Source organism: Myxine glutinosa, chromosome 3, assembly GCF_964187855.1.
Source record: "Myxine glutinosa chromosome 3, kmMyxGlut1.1, whole genome shotgun sequence".
Lineage (NCBI taxonomy): Eukaryota > Metazoa > Chordata > Myxini > Myxiniformes > Myxinidae > Myxine > Myxine glutinosa.
This window is the reverse complement of record NC_136263.1, coordinates 218,414,111-218,433,283: the sequence shown is the minus strand read 5'-3', so window position 1 is coordinate 218,433,283 and position 19,173 is coordinate 218,414,111. Positions and strand designations below refer to the sequence as shown.

Below are 19,173 nucleotides of genomic sequence, written 5' to 3'. Positions count from 1 at the left end.
ATGATGTCATCGGTCACGTGGTTCGGCCGTCATCTTGCAAAAACCGAAAAACTTTGCACCTCTATATCTCCGAAGGTGCTGAATAGAAAAAATTGAGACATGGCTCATTCTAAAGAACTCTCCATGGTGAATGAAATATGTTAATGATCATGTCATCGGTGCCTCCATTATAACATCATAATTCGATAAGTACAAAACTTCATACGATCAAGATGAAATTTCTCTGGCATCATCAAGGAATAAATTAGTTTAGAAAACAAATAATGATGACGTCATCAGTCACGTGGTTCGGCCGCCATATTTGTCCAAAATGGCCGATAAAAAGTACATTCCGGCAAGTCCTCGGTGTCTGACCAATTTTTCATCTGTGTCTGTCTGTTTGTCTGTCTGTTTGTTCGCAGTACTACGTCTACACCGTTGCACATAGAATCGCCAAACTTTACACACATATTTGTCTTGCCCTGGAATAGACTGTGCCCAATTTTTAACTCGCTCGGCCCAAGGCCTCCATTATGACGTCATAATTCAATAATTTGACAAGTACAAAACTTCATCCAATCAAGATGCAATTTCTTGAGCGACATGACGGCATAAACTGGTGGAGACAAAAAAAAAATGATGACATCATCAGTCACGTGGTTCGGCCGCCATCTTGGAAAAACCGAAATACTTTGCACCTCGAAATCTCCGAAAGTGCTGAATAGAAAAAATTGAGACATGGCTCATTGTAAAGAACTCTCCATGGAGAATAAAATATTGTTGCGGATCTCTGCGCCGGCCTCCTCCCCTTACCAAGGGGGGATTAGTCCCCTTGTCCTTGACTGACCAGGCGCGACCCGAGGCCTATGACGTCCTTTCCGGACAGCGCTAAATAGGGTTGTAGGACCAGATTCGCTATTACCTAAGTACTAGCGCTGTCCTGAAACGAGGAGATAAGCCTCGCCCGGATCCCGGGTGTTGGTGGATACGCCGAGCGGTACTTGATCCGAGCCGTTAGCAATTATGAGACCCCGATCCAAGCGGTTCTTATTCATGCCACACTTACCCAATGATGGAAAACACGAAGGCGATCAAATTGGAAGGAAGGAATAACAAGATTTATTCACACTATTTACAATGATGCGAAGAAGAAGACACAGTGCAGCCTTAATAACAGTCTTAACTTACTACCCCAAGACAAACGGGCCCGTCTCACACACAGACACTCACACGGGGATTGCAGATGAAAGTCAGCACGTCCAGGGGATGGAGGGCATGTCCACAGATGGTCAGCTCTCTCCGGTCCCCAGCTCGTACCGCGAAGATAGATGGTAAGTAGAGACGGCAAGAGCTCTTCGCATGCCGTTGTGTCGTTGGCACACACGGGATAATACGGGGCGAACGGGAGGGTCTGGGCTCTGGCGGTTAATACTGGCGGCTATTGCCGCATTCACTCGCGTGGCTGCATACGTAATAAACGAATACAGTGCTAAGCCTCGAAGCGCTAACAATGCACGCCCAACCAGCCCTCTTCTCTCGTGCAAGTTCTTCTCACCACTCCTCGTACGTTCTCGTGTATAAGTTCTCTGGCAAGTCATCTTGGTAAGTCCTCTTCAAGGGCTTTTGCCAAGGCTTTTATAGGCACGCCCCGCGAACCTTCTAGCATTTGCCAGACGTGCCTTTACCACGCCCTATCACGCCATGCCCTCAGAGCCCTGGTTGGCTGGTGGCCCTTCCCGTCATCGCCTTCTGACGCGCTGCCTTGCGCCGCCACACCTCGACCCCACGCTCCTCCCTCTTCTCAGGCCTACCTCGTGTTACTTGACTAGTTTGAGCGAACAAAGGGCAGCGAATGCTGCTGGCAGCCAAAGCGTAACAAATTGCTGCAGGTAGCCCAAAGCGTAACAAAATGAGGGATTAGCCAATTGGGGCGCGGGATTAATTATGCCCATAGGTGGAATTTGGAGGGCGGCGCAAAAATGAAAGGGCCTAAGCTCATGTCTTTACACACCGCAGATATTACCAGGGAAATGGCCTACTCTTACACATACTATGACATAACTAATACTCTAAGTGGGCCTACGTGTTGCTCGTGGACTAACTATGGGGGGGGGGGGGGGGGGCAAACCTTTAGCCTTTAATGATGTCATATGTACAAATCTCAAAACCGTAGCACTATGTTAATGATGATGTCATTGGTGCCTCCATTATGACGTCATAATTTGACAAGTACAAAACTTCATCCGATCAAGACGCAATTTCTTGAGCGCCATGTCGGCATAAACTGGTGGAGAAAAAAAAGAAGACGTCATCGGTCACGTGGTTCAGCCGCCATATTTGTCCAAAATGGCCAATAAAAAAGTACATTCCGTTAAGTCCTCAGTCTTTGACCGATTTTTCATTTGTTTGTTTATGTTTCTTAAATTCCCATTGGCACATTTGAAAGCAGCAAGACATTGCTGAGTAACACTAAAACTCAGTTTGTAAAATTATCAAAAACAATGCACGTAGAATAGGGTTTGCATTGGTGAATTCACCTATCTTGGTGAATTATACCACAAATAACAATCTCAAGTGTTTTCCTTTCTTTAAAAAAAAAAAATTCTTATGTGCTGCTTCCTTGCTTGACGCTCAGCATTTACATAGGACTAGGGCATGCCCGTACTATATATATATCTAAAATTATATCCCCCCCTCTATTTACATGAAATGGTTTGGTCCATTCGCAAAGCCAAAGCGAACGGCTTGCGAGTGAGTACGGTGACAATCCCCCCCTCTATTTACATGAAATGGTTTGGTCCATGAAATGGTTTGGTCCATTCGCAAAGCCAAAGCGAACGGCTTGCGAGTACGGTGACAATCCCCCCCCTCTATTTACATGAAATGGTTTGGTCCAATTCGCAAAGCCAAAGCGAACGGCTTGCGGAGTTTGGTAAAGAAATCGCCATAGCTCGGTAACTACTTCTCCGATTAATATGAAACCTTGAAAAGGCACATCCTCGGGTCCCCAGCAATATACCTGGCAAGTTTAAAGTATATCGGACCCGTGGTTGTCGAGAAACAGCGGTCACAGACACACAGACAAACACACACACACACAGAGATTACTGGAATTATAGATAGATACAGAATGAACAAACAACCATTGGTTGGTAATTCTGCCATTTATGGGCCAGATGGCCTCCTCCTTAGTTGTTCGGGCTAACCCTAACCCTAACAACTCAAGTTCCTTGGAAGGGAGCCCTGACAAGACAAACACTGATCTTATCTTGAACACGACTTACTGCCACAACCATGGTAGAAACTGCAGATGGGTAGGCATAGTGCAAATTTGCAAATGAACAAATCTCAAGGAGATGCAGATAAAGCAACAAGGATAAAATGGAGGACAGGTGGCGTTGGTAATTAATGTACAGTATTGTCCTCCTGTCAGCCACGAGTGGGGGTAGGTTAGTGTATTGATGTAGGCAGGCTGGTGCTGAGTACTGTACCAGACAGCTCAGGTCATTCCAGTGACTCTTCCAGCTCTTTATCACACCCTGTGATAACTTTTCCATCTCTATAGCACACAGTCTGACGAACTATCGCAGCACACAGAAACGCACCAAGAGACATATTATTCTCTCTTTCCCTTGACACTCTCACTGCAAACTCCCAGGGGGTTGGTTACATGTGGGAATAGAATCATAAAAAAAGGATTGGGGAGTTGAAACTTGGTGAAGTACCCCTTGGAATGGTCAATCTTTGGCTTGCCCTCCCACAAGCATTTAGTACTGCTGTCATAGCCTCAATGGGTCGCGGTATCCTCGACGCTGATGGAAGTCGCACCCACTACTGATGTGACTTTGGTGAAAAGCTCCCTGAATAATCCATCTGTGCAACACAATGCACAAATCATATTTCGGAATTCTGATTCTTAAGTCCCCCTTGGTACCCCTTGGAATGGTCAGGAAAACAAAGGTCAGGAAAAGTCGAAAGGAAAACTTGGTTTGCCTTATATTGGGCACAAATTTGAGCTGTGAAATGTTCCATATCACGTGAATAAACCCATCTGCCAGCACAGTTTATTTTATAGTCGAGTGCATAAACAGGTACAATGTGAAAAATATTGCTTATTTGTACAGACCATGGATGAATCTGATGAGGAAGTTAACACATGGAATGGTCACCCAAGAAAGGTAGTGGTAGCAGAGGGAGTACATACGAATAAATAGGAATTGGATAGGTCCATAGATGCTATGGAGATAGAGGGGCACAGGGATATTTGCAAGACTTGTGGATAGCTGGTGTATGGAGGGGTGATGGTTTCTGGGGTTGGTGTAGTGCAGGCATGATGTGCGGAAAGGCCTCCTATTGTGCCAAGGTTCCTTGTGTGTCGTCTTGATTCTATTTATTTCCCCAGTATGCTGTGCGGTTGCTGGCCTTTAGTCAAGTACATCGGGTGCTGGGCATGAACGCTCTGTCCTTTAAATCGCCATTACACATGCGGACGCTTACAGGTAATTGACGGCTTGGCATGTCTTTTAAATCGCCCCCTTCAACTCTGACTGCTCTCACACCTTTGCTGCCAATATCAGCTTATTTGACTCATCTATGCCCTTTGATTAACAATGTGAAAAAGATTGTTTTCATCTTTTACCTGTGCTTTGCAATTCTTCATTGCAGGAGATGGCACAAAAGAACGAAAAAAAAGACTGTTGGAGAATATTCCGGGCTTAACTGGACTGAGTGATGTCAAAAAGAGGAAATACATAAAAAAAGGTAAGCTGCACTTTGGCTCTGCTGCAAGTCTCTCCCTTGCGGTTTGGCTGTGCTGTCAGTCGCCATCACAGTCCTGACCCTGACCTGTCCCGGCTCCGTGGCCCATCTGCACCCATGACGAGTCCCAGCCCCGCGGCCCGTCTTCCCCCGCGACGAGTCCCGGCTCCACAGCCTGTCTTTGCCCGCGACGAGTCCCGGCCCCGCAGCCCGTGTTCGCCCATGACGAGTCCCGGCCCCGCGGCCCGTCTGCACACGCCACGACGAGTCCCGGCCCCATGGCCCATCTGCACCCGCGACGAGTCCCGGCCCCATGGCCTGTCTGCACCCGCGACGAGTCCAGGCCCCGCGGCCCGTCTGCACCCGCGACGAGTCCCGGCCCCGCGGCCCTTCTGCACCCGTGACAAGTCCCGGCCCCATGGCCTGTCTGCACCCGCGACGAGTCCCGGCCCCACGGCCCGTCTGCACCCGCCACGAGTCCCGGCCCCGCAGCCAGTCTGCACCCGCGACGAGTCCCGGCCCCGTGGCCCGTCTGCATCCGTGACGAGTCCTGGCCCATGGCCCGTCTGCACCCATGACGAATCGCGGCCTGTCTGCGACCGTGACAAGTCTCGGCCCCATGGCCCGTCTGCGCCCGCGACGAATCCCGGCCTGTCTGCGCCCGCGAGGAATCCCGGCCTGTCTGCGCCCGTGACGAGTCCCGGCCTGTCTGCGCCTGTGACGAGTCGCGGCCCGTCTGCGCCCGCCATGAGTCCCCACCCCGCAACCCGTCTTCGACCGTGACAAGTCCCGGCCCCGCAGCTTGTCTACCCCCACGACAAGTCCCGGCCCATCTGCAGCCGTGATGAGTCTCAGCCCCACTGCCCGTGTGTGCCCCCGATGAGTGGCCCTCAAATCGTACCATTGTGTGAAATACTGTATGTGAATGGAAGTGGATGTATGTGAATGGAAGTCAGGAAAGTTGGTGGATGTCATGTATTATTTGGCCAATGAATTGTGTTCTGTGCACTAACTGGACCTGCCATCGATTTGTCTTTGCTAGTTACGAAGCAAAAGGCAGCATCTCCTCCCATCAATGCCGTTATGCGGCTGAATCACATCCACTCAGGCCTGCAGTATCGTCTACTTTCACAGTCTGGGCCTGTACACTCACCCATCTTTGCAATGACAGTAGAACTGGATGGGGTCACATACGAAGCATCTGGGCCGTCAAAGAAAACTGCAAAACTCCACCTCGCACTTAAGGTTCACTTGCATGGATTGTAAACATTTATTCTTTCCTGCTTTTGTTTGTTCAGCCATTGTGTTAAATGTGGATTCACAAGTATATTGTCATGCTGGTCCTCTCTGCAATTTTGCAACACGACGAGAGCAGATCTCTTTTAAATACGAACGAACGGCCAATCGGGTTGAGCATAAACCCATTCTTTTAATCCCCAAGATGACTTTAAAGTTTACTTTGAAGCCTACTTGCAGCACGGAAGTGAAGGAATAGTACCACATTGATTCAAACCACATATCAGCGGTATGGAAGAGCACAAAGGAAATTACAAATAGTAAATCATGAGCTATTGTATGTATCCAGATATATTTGAAGTGAGCTTGTATGTATATTGTTACGGAAACGGAGTACGGCGCTCCCCTTAGGGGGGGGGGGGGGGGGTGGAGGGGTTAATCCCCCTTCTATTTCCACTGGCCGTCTCCGATCCTGACGCCACCCCGCTCCACAAGGCAGAGGGGTAACGCCGCTCGAAACCACGGGCGGGATGTTATTTGCCGAGCGGGTTAGCAGCCCGTGGTTCGAACCATTAACAAAAGACTAAACCCGATTCCTATGCGTTGGCCAAATCGTACCACAGGTGTTCAATAGGGGAAATCACAAAAGCGATCGGATGGGAAAGAAAAGAAGGCAAAGTAAGGAGGAACAGGAATTTATTACTAAGTACTATTTACACAATCAAAGAAACCAAGGGAGGAGGAAAGAAAACAAAAGCAATTTACAGAAAAGGAGACACAGAGCAATTCTAGCTCACCTACACCGTCATACTTATTCCCCAGACAACACAGACAAACAGACGACAGTCAGACTTACACGGGGATGAAAATGGCAATGGTGGTAGGGTAAGGCAGAGAAAGGTCCAGGCAGATGGTAGGCGATGCGGTCCGGCCCCCAAGCGCGCGCTCCGATCCACGCTTTGGCGTCGAGGCGAAACCCGGCAAACACCTCCCGTATTCGGCTCTGCACCGGCAGCTTCCTCGGGCGTACTCTGCCTCACGCGCGTCCTCTGACTCATGCGCGTCCTCTGACTCATCTGCTTCCTTACGCCTCTCTGGTGGGGGCGTCGCGCCGCGGGTTATATGGCACGCCCTACCAAGCCATACCCACTGATTTGTGGTTGGTCGTTCGGGGCTCCACCCTTGATGACGAGGTGGGGCCACACCCTTCTTCTCCGAGTTGACCTCGTGTTCAATGGAGTTTGGGGCGATGATAATGCCAATAACAACCAACCAATGCAACGGTGGCGAATGGAGGCCACGGCGATATTGTAGGGGATCTATCTTATTTCACTTGGTGCAATGCAATGTCAACTAGTGGAAAACAGAGCCTTAAACTGGAACACATAATAAAGAAATAACTATAGAGAGGTTCTATGGTGGCCTACGTGCGTGTACATGGACTAGCTAAAGGGACGACCTTTGACCTTTACACAAATGGAGGTATTTACAGGAATCATCATTATTTACAGAGGGTGCTATTTACAATAACAGGATTCTCAAATCCGTTACACTGCACCCTCATCCTCCAGGCACGTCCCGGGCCTATAAAACTTTTACTTAATGTGACACGTAGGTGTAATTCCCTCTACAATTAACCTGGCCCTGAGTGTGACAGTTTTAAAACACAAATAAGTATGTCCCGCTATTTGCATTGCACCCTGCATAACAGATTCACGCCCACAATTAACCGAATTGCAGAATTGTTTTCAAACTAAACATGAACGGTGGGGAGCATTATTTACAAGTGACACTATTTGTATTTACAAAACTGCAACCCAGGACCTGTTATTTTTCTTTTGGGAACAAAAAGAATCCTGTGGGAGGGGAGGAGAGAGCCTGCACTGCATCGACGCACCAGCACCAATAAAGAGCACCAAAACACCAAAAAGCACCGAAGTGCACAGTCATGCACCAACCAGTGCACAGTCATCACAATAATAATACACACTGATGATGGTCTTCTCTGCTCCCTCTGCTGGCCGATGTTCTTCCAGATGTTGTCGTGTTCTTTGCTTGCGGCCTATTTGGTGAAACTAAAAAGGCACACAACGCGTCCATTTTTTATTTATGGCCCACAGGGGCCACAGGGGCTACGAAGTCTGTGAGCGTTAGGAGTAGACCGGAGTCTGGCATGAGAGAGAAGCATGGGTTGAGCGAGGCGGAGCAAAGCGCGGGTAAAATGACCGGGGTAGAGATCGCGACCCAGGGGTTGGGGAAGCCGGCGACCGCTGAGGTAGAAGAGGGAATTTTAATGAAGCCAGCAGTCGTCGAGGTGAACAAAGAAAAAGTAGTGGGAGTTGAAATTGAAAAGACGACGGAGGTAGCCCAGGAATTGAAGGGAGAAATGGATTGTGTACAAAGTCTGAATTTACATCCTGATGCCGTACTTGCTAATCCTTATAAAGATTTGCAGGTGCGTGTGGAGCGAAGAAGAGGAACCCCGAAGGTGAGACGGGCTGTGTATGGTGCTAAGAGGTTTTTCGGCAAAGTGTTTGGCGCGCAAAGAATTGTCGCGCGATTGGGGTCGATATGGCACCCGGGCGTTTGTGGGAGGTGTGTGGTGTGAGAAAAAATGGCACTCGTGTGAGGAAAAAGTGTGCGTCAGCGAGTGAGTGTGTTATAAAGTGTGGGAGTAAAACCGAGTGCGAGCCGGAATGCACGTCGGAGTGTACGGAGTGTGACACAGAGGGTGAGAGTGACCCGGAGAGTGAGTTGGTGGTCGAGCGGGTGCGAGGATGCACGCTTGGGATGGACGGCGAGAGTGTGCGAGAACGCACACCTGAGTTGGATGTGGCGCGGGTGCGGGAGAGCCCATTGAAGCGCGTGAGTGGGTGGATGCAAGAGTGCACGCCCGTGGTGGTTCCAGAGGATGTAACAGGAGAGTGTGTGCGAGGAGGTGTGTTAAGGAAGTGTGCGAACGGCGAGGGTGCGCGAGAGGTGTGGTGTGTAACAGGGAGTGCGGTGGTGGAATGGACGGAGTGTGTGGAATGTATGGGCGGCGTTGGAACACCGGGCTTGGTGAGTGTAAAACGGGTCGCGTATGCGTGTGAGCATGCGAGTAAGGCATCGACGTTAAACGGAGCAGCGGTCAGATCGACGGTTAGCCGAAGCGAGCCCTCGGTTCGTGCCGGGCTTTGCGTGCTGCAGGAACCGCCGGGGATCGTAATCACGGCGGTTTCAAAAGAACCGCCGTGCGCGATCCGCGCCGGACCTCGCCCTGCACGGTCGCGTCCGTGCTCCGCTAAGCGGAGCGGGCGGCCCGGTTCAGGGACAGGTAGGAAGGGTCGGCACGGCGACCCCTTGTGGTTGCGGCGTTCCGACCGGGCGAGATCGGGTGGGAGGCCGGAAGGCTCCGCGCCGAGGTGGACCTCGGGATCTCGGCCCGAGTAAACCTCCCCTGAACCGAGTGCCGGACGGACCCAACTGAGGTCGCCAAACCACCCGCGTTCATTTCTCGGCTTGGCAAAGCCAAGTTTTGAGCATGTAAAGACGCACCGAGGCTCAAGTTAATGGACATTCGGTAGGGATAGGGAATTTGTGATTGGTAAAATTTGATGGGTAAAAATGATTGGAAATGATTGGCAATGATTGGCAAATTTTGATTTGCAGAGAATTTGATGGCAAAATAGATAGTGGAAGATGCCCGAGGTGGTGGGATGGCAAATCCACCATCCCTCACACCATCCGGGGGCACATGAGCACTAGTTATGGGGTTTGGCAGTTCAAGCTCGCCGAGGGAGGGTTTGGATAATGTATAGGGACTTAGAAATGACAATAGGTAACTGCAGGATTAAGTAGCGACATTGTACAGGTAGTCGGGGACGTAGAATAGATTAGTTGGATTATAACGACGAGGGAGCGCGATAATATAAGGGGCGACTGGAAGCGCGAGTTTCAGAAGGGAGTAGTCAGCTTAGATGATGCAGTGTGTTTGTAGTTTATTGGATGAGGAATTGGTATGGAAGTTTTTGCGGGTGAGCATGTTGAGCAAATGAGGCAATGCTCGTGAATGATGCCGTGTGTGTGAGAATCTTTGTGTTGAGCAAGTGAGGCAATGCTAGTGAAGGCTGCCATGTGTGTGTAGAAGAGTATTGAGCAGTGTATGAGTGAGTAATGGTGATTGGGCGTTGTATTGAGGAAATGGTCCCGGAGGAAGGAGGGTGCAGGTGGCACCAGGTGTGATTGCACAGGTGTGCAAGTGAACAGGTGTATGGAGCAGTGTATGACTGAGTAATGGTGATTGTGTGTTGTGTTGAGCAAATGGTCCTGGAGGAAGGAGGGTGCAGGAAGCACCAGGTATAGGAGTGATGGCACAGGTGTGCAAATACAGGTGAGCATGGTTGTATGGAATAAATGGTATGGAATACATGGAGTATGGAATGGATGGTGTGGAGTGAGTATGGTGGAAACTGTGGAGTGGAGTGGATGGTGTGAAGGGAGTGTATGGGGAGGATGGACCCCATCACGAATACCCCGGGAGGGTAGTTTAAGAGTTAGGTAGAGGGTGCAGGTAAATTGTGGTTGGATATTGGCATCTGTGGTGCGTGTGGAAGAATGGTGTTTGGATGGGTGCATTAGTGATGTGGAAATGGCTGGGCGTGTGGCCTATTAGTGTGTGTAGTTAAATGGGCACTCCGCCACTGTGAGGATGTCGGCCAGGTGAGGCCGCAGGTAGGCTCTGGGAGCCAGTAGAGTTGTTGTGGATGGGGCCCGAGGATCCAGAGGACGGACCCAGGTAGCCCAGTGCCAGAGAGGGCACCAAGGGTTGATTAAACCCCCCCCCCCCCCCACTAAGGGGAGCGCCGTACTCCGTTTCCGTAACAATTGGTGTCTGGGAGTGAGATTCGGACCCGAAGTGCGCTTAACGCACTCAAAATTACGAGCGGCCGAAATTGTAGTAACATCTAAATTTTAAAATCGCGCCATGGATAATCAAGGCGATTGGGTGCCGGTAGGGGAGTTAAAAGAAGGGTTAGAGTCAACCCAGGACCCCGGGGAGGCAGTGGAAATAAGGGAGGAAGGCAATACGAATGCGGTATCGGAGGTTCCAGATGCACAAAATGGTGGCCTCGCGTACGAGGTTGCAGCAGCATCAAATTGCGCCACGCACGAGGTTGGAGGCGCACAAAATGGCACCTCGCACGTGGGTGCGGTAGCCGAGCCCGCTCTACCAGCGGGCTTTGACATGCAGGGCCTCATGGCGCAGCTGCGGGAAATCATCCAAATGGGGAATATGGGATTGAGTGAAAAAATGGGAAACCAAATTGAAGGGATGGAAAGCAGAATGAGGGACGAAGCAAGGGGTACTCGTGCCCAAATTGGGGACTTGGGCAATCGAATCGGGGGGCTAAAGCCAAATTTGAGGGGTTAGACAATAAATTTGAGGGGTTACACAATAGATTTGAGGGGTTAGACAACGGGATGAAAGGGGTGAAGAATGGGTTAACGGGGCTAGAAGACAAGATGGAAGGCAAATTGAGGGAAATAGGGGAGCAATCCGCCCGGGAAATTAAACAGATGGGGAATCAGATAGAGGAGGTGAAAATCGGGTTAGAAACCAAATTGGATGCCCAGAGGAATGATTTGGAGCAGATGAGGGCGGCATCTACCAAAGAGATGGGAGAGATGGGGGAGGAGATCAGACGAGGTGTGGGCGAAGAGGTCGCAGGGGTACGCGAGGAGGTAAAGCGGGGTGAGGAGCGTATGGAGAAAGAGGTGAGAAATGGGTCGGCAAAGTTACAAGGTGGCATAGAGGAGTTGACGCAGGGGGTGGGGCAGTTGACAGTGGGACAAGGAGAGTTGAAGGAGCAAGTGAAAATGAATACGGCCGTGAGGGGGTAAAAACAGACCCAGGCAAAATTACAGCAGTAGAGGAGTGGCCCGCACCATATACCATCAAGGAGGTGCGGGGATTTTTGGGACTCTGCTCCTACTACCGGCGCTTTGTGGCGAAATTTGCGGAGTTGGCCCGTCCCCTCCACCGGCGTACGGAGAAGGGGACGCGATTTAATTGGACAAGGGAGTGCCAAGAGGCCTTCCTAAAATTGAAGGGGTGTTTGACATCCGCACCCCTTCTAGCTTACCCCACTAGTGACGGGACATTTACCCTGGACACGGATGCGAGCCAGAAAGGATTGGGCGCAGTTTTGTCTCAGACACAGGAGGGCGTGGAGAGAGTGATTGGTTATTATAGTCGGACCTTAAGTAGGCCCGAGCGAAATTATTGCGTAACCCGCAAGGAATTATTGGCTATGCTGGCTGCCATGAACCATTTCCACCCGTACCTGTACGGGCGGAAATTTTTGGTTTGAACTGACCATTCCTCCTTGCAATGGCTCCTTCTGTTCAAGGAACCGGAGGGCCAAATTGCAAGGTGGTTGGAAAAGTTGCAGCAGTGCGATTTTAATGTGACCCATAGGGCCGGGAAGGCCCATGGTAATGCTGACGCACTCTCTCGGCGTCCTTGTCTGGGGGAAAACTGCAAATTATGTGCGAGACACGAGGAAAGGGAGCAATTGGGCGATTCTGCCCCGATTCTCGTCGTCCGGGCAACCCGGGTGAGAGGGCCAATTTTGCCACTAACTGCAGATGAGGAAATCGGAACTTTGGCATGGAGCACGGCCCAGCAGGAGGATCCCACTCCTGACACCAATTGTTACGGAAACGGAGTACGGCGTTCCCCTTAGGGGGAAGGGGGGGGGGGTTTAATCCCCCTTCTATTTCCACTGGCCGTCTCCGATCCTGATGCCACCCCGCTCCACAAGGCAGAGGGGTAACGCCGCTCGAAACCACGGGCGGGATGTTATTTGCCGAGCGGGTTAGCAGCCCGTGGTTCGAACCATTAACAAAAGACTAAACCCGATTCCTATGCGTTGGCCAAATCGTGCCACAGGTGTTGAATAGGGGAAATCACAAAAGCGATCGGATGGGAAAGAAATGAAGGCAAAGTAAGGAGGAACAGGAATTTATTACTAAGTACTATTTACACAATCAAAGAAACCAAGGGAGGAGGAAAGAAAACGAAAGCAATTTACAGAAGAAGGAGACACAGAGCAATTCTAGCTTACCTACACAGTCTTACTTATTCCCCAGACAACACAGACAAACAGACGACAGTCAGACTTACAGGGGGATGAAAATGGCAATGGTGGTAGGGTAAGGCAGAGAAAGGTCCAGGCAGATGGTAGGCGATGCGGTCCGGCCCCCAAGCGCGCGCTCCGATCCACGCTTTGGCATCGAGGCGAAACCCGGCAAACAGCTTCCGTATTCGGCTCTGCACCGGCAGCTTTCTCGGGCGTACTCTGCCTCACGCGCGTCCTCTGACTCATCTGCTTCCTTACGCCTCTCTGGTGGGGGCGTCGCGCTGCGGGTTATATGGCACGCTCTACCAAGCCATACCCACTGATTTGTGGTTGGTCGTTCGGGGCTCCACCCTTGATGACGAGGTGGGGCCACACCCTTCTTCTCCGAGTTGACCTCGTGTTCAATGGAGTTTGGGGCGATGATAATGCCAATAACAACCAACCAATGCAACGGTGGCGAATGGAGGCCACGGCGATATTGTAGGGGATCTATCCTATTTCACTTGGTGCAATGCAATGTCAGCTAGTGGAAAACATAGCCTTAAACTGGAACACATAATAAAGAAATAACTATAGAGAGGTTCTATGGTGGCCTACGTGCGTGTACATGGACTAGCTAAGGGGATGACCTTTGACCTTTACACAAATGGAGGTATTTACAGGAATCATCATTATTTACAGAGGGTGATATTTACAATAACAGGATTCTCAAATCCGTTACAATATGTTTATATGTGTATATACATACTCAACATCAAAAGAAACATCAAATCTTTAGGAGAACACTCATTGAAATCCTTCATGCAAAAATGAAAAATATTTGAACACAGAGGTAAAGTTCAGCTTTCTTAACTGAACACATGTCAATAAACAAGAGGTTGCCTCAATCACAAAAAACAAAAAGCATGAACATCACAAGGGGTGGTGCAACAAAAGTCACAGCACTGCAACACAAAGGCACGCACCTGAATACAGTCAAAACAAAATGACACAGGAATGGACACAACACTCCTAACAGCTTCCCAGGTGTCTGATGCGGTCCTGGGGAAGTCTGCCCCACTCCTCCTGCAAGCCTTGAATGAGCATTTGCCAAATGACAGCCGTTGATCTCCTCGATGCAAGACGTCGACCAAGCTCATCCCATAAATGCTCAAGTAGAGACACTGAAGGGGTTGGTGTGGCGACCTTTTTTGTTTGCGTCGCAGGGCAGAAACAATCACGAAGATGCTGCAGCACAATCAAGGTGTCCTGCTTTGGGGTGGTTACCCGTGGTCTTCCTCTTCGTGGACCATCATTCACAGTTACAGTTTCACTGTAACGCCTGGCCAGGTTGGAAATTGCAGGCTGTGAGCAACCAAGACGTTGGGAATTGTTCGCTGGCTTACACCAGCCTCAAGCATCCAAATTTCCCTTAAGCATTGTTCAGATGTCAGGCGTGGCATCTGAATATCTCTTGTTGTTTTCTCTGTCAGAAGCCTCTCGACTAGAGTGACTATAGACAGCAGTAAATGAATGTCCAACCATGAGAACTGAAGGATTTCATTATGAGGGTCATTATTTAAAGGGAAAAATCCCTATACAGAACCACTCAAGCATGGCATTGTTGATCAACCAGGTGATTGAAGTGAAGTTCCCGTTACATAATCAGCCATTACAATTGAAGAAACGTGTTTGTAAAGCTGCACATTTCAAAAAATGAAAGTGATGTTTCTTTTCATGTTCAGTATATATTAAAAAAACAGGAGTGTCTGTCTGTCTGTCTGTCCATCTCCAAACTACTCCCTCAGTTTTGGGACTAGCCCCACCAAACCTCCTGTGGAACGTTTTGGGGTCCCAGCAGATGTTGTAAGGTAGGTGGAGGTTTCAAAAATTCCTCAATAAATTATGATTTTGAAATTAACTCGATACGAACCTGCCGCAAATCTGGAAACCCGATGTTGTGGCTTACCAATATGGCGGTCCGCCATCTTGGTCATCCCATTGCACCTCATTGGGTCCTTAAGCCGCCATTTTGTTTCGGCCGACTCAAACATGCCTTGCCTTGGAAACACGATCGATTAATCATTACATAATTGAAGCAGCATATAATCAAAATCTGGATTCTGATATGATTATTGGATGCTGTAAACTAAATAATTTCCAAATCTAGAGTGAAATCTGACAAAATTTACCACATCTCTTGACTTCATAACTAAGTGTATATATGCACTTATTTAAGCGAGGCTGTGATTCTCATTCTGGGGTTAGTTTTTTAAAATTTAACTTAATAACCGTTTTGAACTGAATTCATACTTCCATGGGAACTGCTCGGAGACGCGTTTTTTGAATGAATTTTTTTTTTTTTTAGCAAAGAACACAATTTCAGTATTTGGGACAGCTGTTACTGTTCCAGTCAATTCTGAAGTTGGAATTTGAAGATCGTTTCGGATTAAGAGTTGGTAGAGCTTATCGCATTGTGGTTTTTAACCGTGTGCGGAAATGAAATAAAGGGATGGAGTGTGGGTTTGGGAGGGGGGGATGGGTGGAGTGTAGGGGGGTGGGGGGGGGGTAGGACCAGTTGTAACTGCTAAACCAGAAAGCATCTGAAAATACAAAGCCCGTCCGCGTCCGTTTGTATTCAGACGTCTTCTTCATTTCCTTCTTCTTCTTCTTCTTTCGTATGCTCAAAATAATGAAAATCGTAAAAATAAATTTTTTTAAATTGTATGATTTTAAGCATCCTTGACCTTTGAGGTTTGGATCTAAAAAAAACAACCTGCTTCTAGCTTTTGATTGGTGAACACATTCATTGACCCAATATGCAAATTATTAAAATTTCATGTCAATCGCATGAAAATTGATGATGTTATGCGCTGACTTTTGACCTTTTGACAATTATTAATTTACCTTCTCCTTATTCTCATAATAAAGCTTTGGTGAAGCACACACACACATATATATATATATACACGTATAAACACACGCACACACGAAACTCAAATGGCAAAAAGGTAACAGCCTTGACACTGAACACACACACACACACACACACACACACACACACACACACACACACACACACACACACACACACACACACACACACACACACACGGACACACACACACACGGGGACACACACGGGACACACACACACACACACACACATGGGGACACACACGACACACACACACACACACACACTGGGACACACACACACGGGGACACACTGACACACGGAGACACACCGACACACGGACACACACACACAGACACACACACACACACGCACGGACACACACATGGGGACACACACACACACGGGGGGACACGCACACGGGGACACACACAAACACGAACACACACACACACAAACACGGACACACACACAAACGGGGACACACACACAAACGGACACACACACACAAACACAGGGACACACACACAAACACAGGGACACACACACAAACACACATACACACAAACACACACACACACACACACTCTGGGACACAGACACACTCTGGGACACAGACACATTGGGACACAGACACACGGGGACACACACACACATGGGGACACACACACACGGGGACACACACACACACGGGGACACACACACACATGGGGACACACACACACGGGGACACGGATACACACACACACACAAACACGGGGACACACACAAACACGGGGACACACACAAACACGGGGACACACACAAACACGGGGACACACACACACACGGGGACACACACACACATGGGGACACACACACGGGGACACAGATACACACACACACACACACAAACACGGGGACACACACAAACACGGGGACACACACAAACACGGGGACACACAAACACGGGGACACACACACACACACACACACACACACACACACACACACACACACACACACACACACACCATTCAAAGATTTATGGGTAGTTACGAGGGGCGGCAATTTGACATCTCTCCCCGAGCATCATTTTTCCTCGATACGCCACTGCTCCACTGCATTTGCGATCTGTTTTTAGAATTCCCTGTTGGTTATAGACCCAGATCGCGTATATCAAAATTCCCGTCAGAAAGCGACTCATTGTTACCCGGCAACACCGGGTACTTTTGCTAGTATATATTAGTTAGGTCCAAAACTTCAATTCTGTGACCATTTTCTGGCTAGTAAGGTTTGACGATTGATTTGACTTCTATTGACATTTTATAACAAAAAATGCCTCTATAGACTGGTGGAAAAATGTTCAAATTCCACTTCAGGGGGTACGGAATGTTAGGAGCAGGCATCCATGTCAGCTAGTTAATATGACCCATACTGAACATATTTCAGGTGGATGCCCATTGATTTGGGCCTTTTAAATTTTTTTATACCAAAAACTAAATGGCCGGACAAATAGAAAATGTATAACTTAGAAAATGTCTGATAACTTCAGTTGTACTGAAGCTGTGGTTCTGAAATTTGACATATATCATCGCAGCAATACCAGTAAAGTGTCCAAGAAGTATTAGGCCATTCCATAACGAATTGATAAAGTTATATACAGATCAGTCACAAAAATGTACAAAAAATCTCAAAGCTGAACTCTGTTAATTTTCAAATCACGCGACTTATCTTGACTTTTACTGTGGGTATGTTTGTGTAGTTTGGTATATTTTACTCCAGTGATACCAGTAAGATGTCCTGCAAATATCATGCCAAACTATACATATTTGATAAAGTTATGTGCATATTTATATACAATAGTCAGATTTGACTATTAAGAAAAATATGTTAACCTTTACCAAAAATATGGTTCTGAAATGTTGCATTTGTATCTCATTGATACCTATGAATTGTTCTAAATATATGAATTGTCCTAAATATATTGATGCAAAGATATTATGTTTTAATCACATGTTAAAATCATTTATTATATAATAAATTATTTTAGCATAATGTGATTTTAGCATATGTGTTTAAAACATAATTTCACCAAATCATTAGGCGTTAAACCTCTCACAAACTTGAAACTCATTATGGAAAGATTCACGTATTTTCTGTTCGTATCCACCATGTTGGGCGCGGCCGGAAGTGCCTCGTTATCAGGTCAGCTTCACTTCCGGTGTTTCCGCTTCCGTTCAGCGTCAGTGTTGCCTGATGTTCAGACCGATGACCGATGTTTGAGATGAACTTCAGCTTTTCACCAGCTATACAGGTGCAGCATTGATCTTTTTTGGCTTGAACACGGACATCTTTGCGACGGGAAAACGCTGATTGAAAAGTTTGATACCTACAGCCCGCAGTCCGGCTATCGTGAAGTCGGGCTGCACAAATTTCAATTTTTTATAGGATTCGACATTACGGCAGTAATGGGACGGCACGGTCGGGACGCCACGTAAAAATGCCGGCAGAAACTGGCTATCATATTATGCAATTTCTGATGTTTGCAGGATGTGGTGACCTGAGTTGAGCTTCAACATGGAATCCAAGGTAAAATGCCAGAGCCAAAAGCGGAGTTCTGACACAAGTACTGACTGGACCCTCTGCATCTTCTGTCAAAACAGAGACCCAAAGAAACCAACGAGAAACCTCGGAGACGCCGGAATTCAAAGAGTCCGTGAAGCCGCTGCAGAGCGCAAGAAGTACAATGACTCTGAGAACTGGCACACTGTTGAAAGAATTCAAAACATTGACTTTAAGGAAATCACAAAACAGACTGAAGTCCTGAATCACAAAGACTGCTATTCGACGTTTACAAGTTCGTTCAAAATAACTCGACTCAGGAAAAAATATGAAAGCACTCTTGCCACCTCAAGCAGTGCACCTGAGACAAGTTCACCACCAGGACCATCTCTACGCAGTAAACTGTCCATTATGGACACTGATTTGTGCTTTTTCTGCCAAGAGAAAAGTTGCAAACAAACGTATTTGGTCGCTACCTTTGATGTTTCTGACAAAATTCTCCAAGGAGCTCAAACAGACCCTGTGTTGCGGTGTCGCCTGGCAGGAGTAAGTGATCTCGTGGCTGCTGATGCCAGGTATCATCTTAAGTGTTATGTACAGTTCAATAGAAAAGCATCGAAATCTAGTACAAGCACA

General features: G+C 48.2%; 1 protein-coding gene across 3 annotated transcripts in view; it reads left to right on the top strand.

The window, feature by feature from the left end:
• The window catches only part of LOC137422863 (uncharacterized), a 635,168-nt gene that overhangs the window by 146,945 nt on the left and 469,050 nt on the right, over positions 1–19,173 (top strand). For all 3 annotated transcript variants that reach the window (XM_078774996.1, XM_078774997.1, XM_078774998.1), the window contains exons 11-13: positions 4,382–4,478; positions 4,645–4,740; positions 5,780–5,982. In XM_078774996.1, coding sequence (XP_078631122.1) covers positions 4,382–4,478; positions 4,645–4,740; positions 5,780–5,982 — 396 coding nt within the window. The remainder of the gene's footprint in view (positions 1–4,381; positions 4,479–4,644; positions 4,741–5,779; positions 5,983–19,173) is intronic.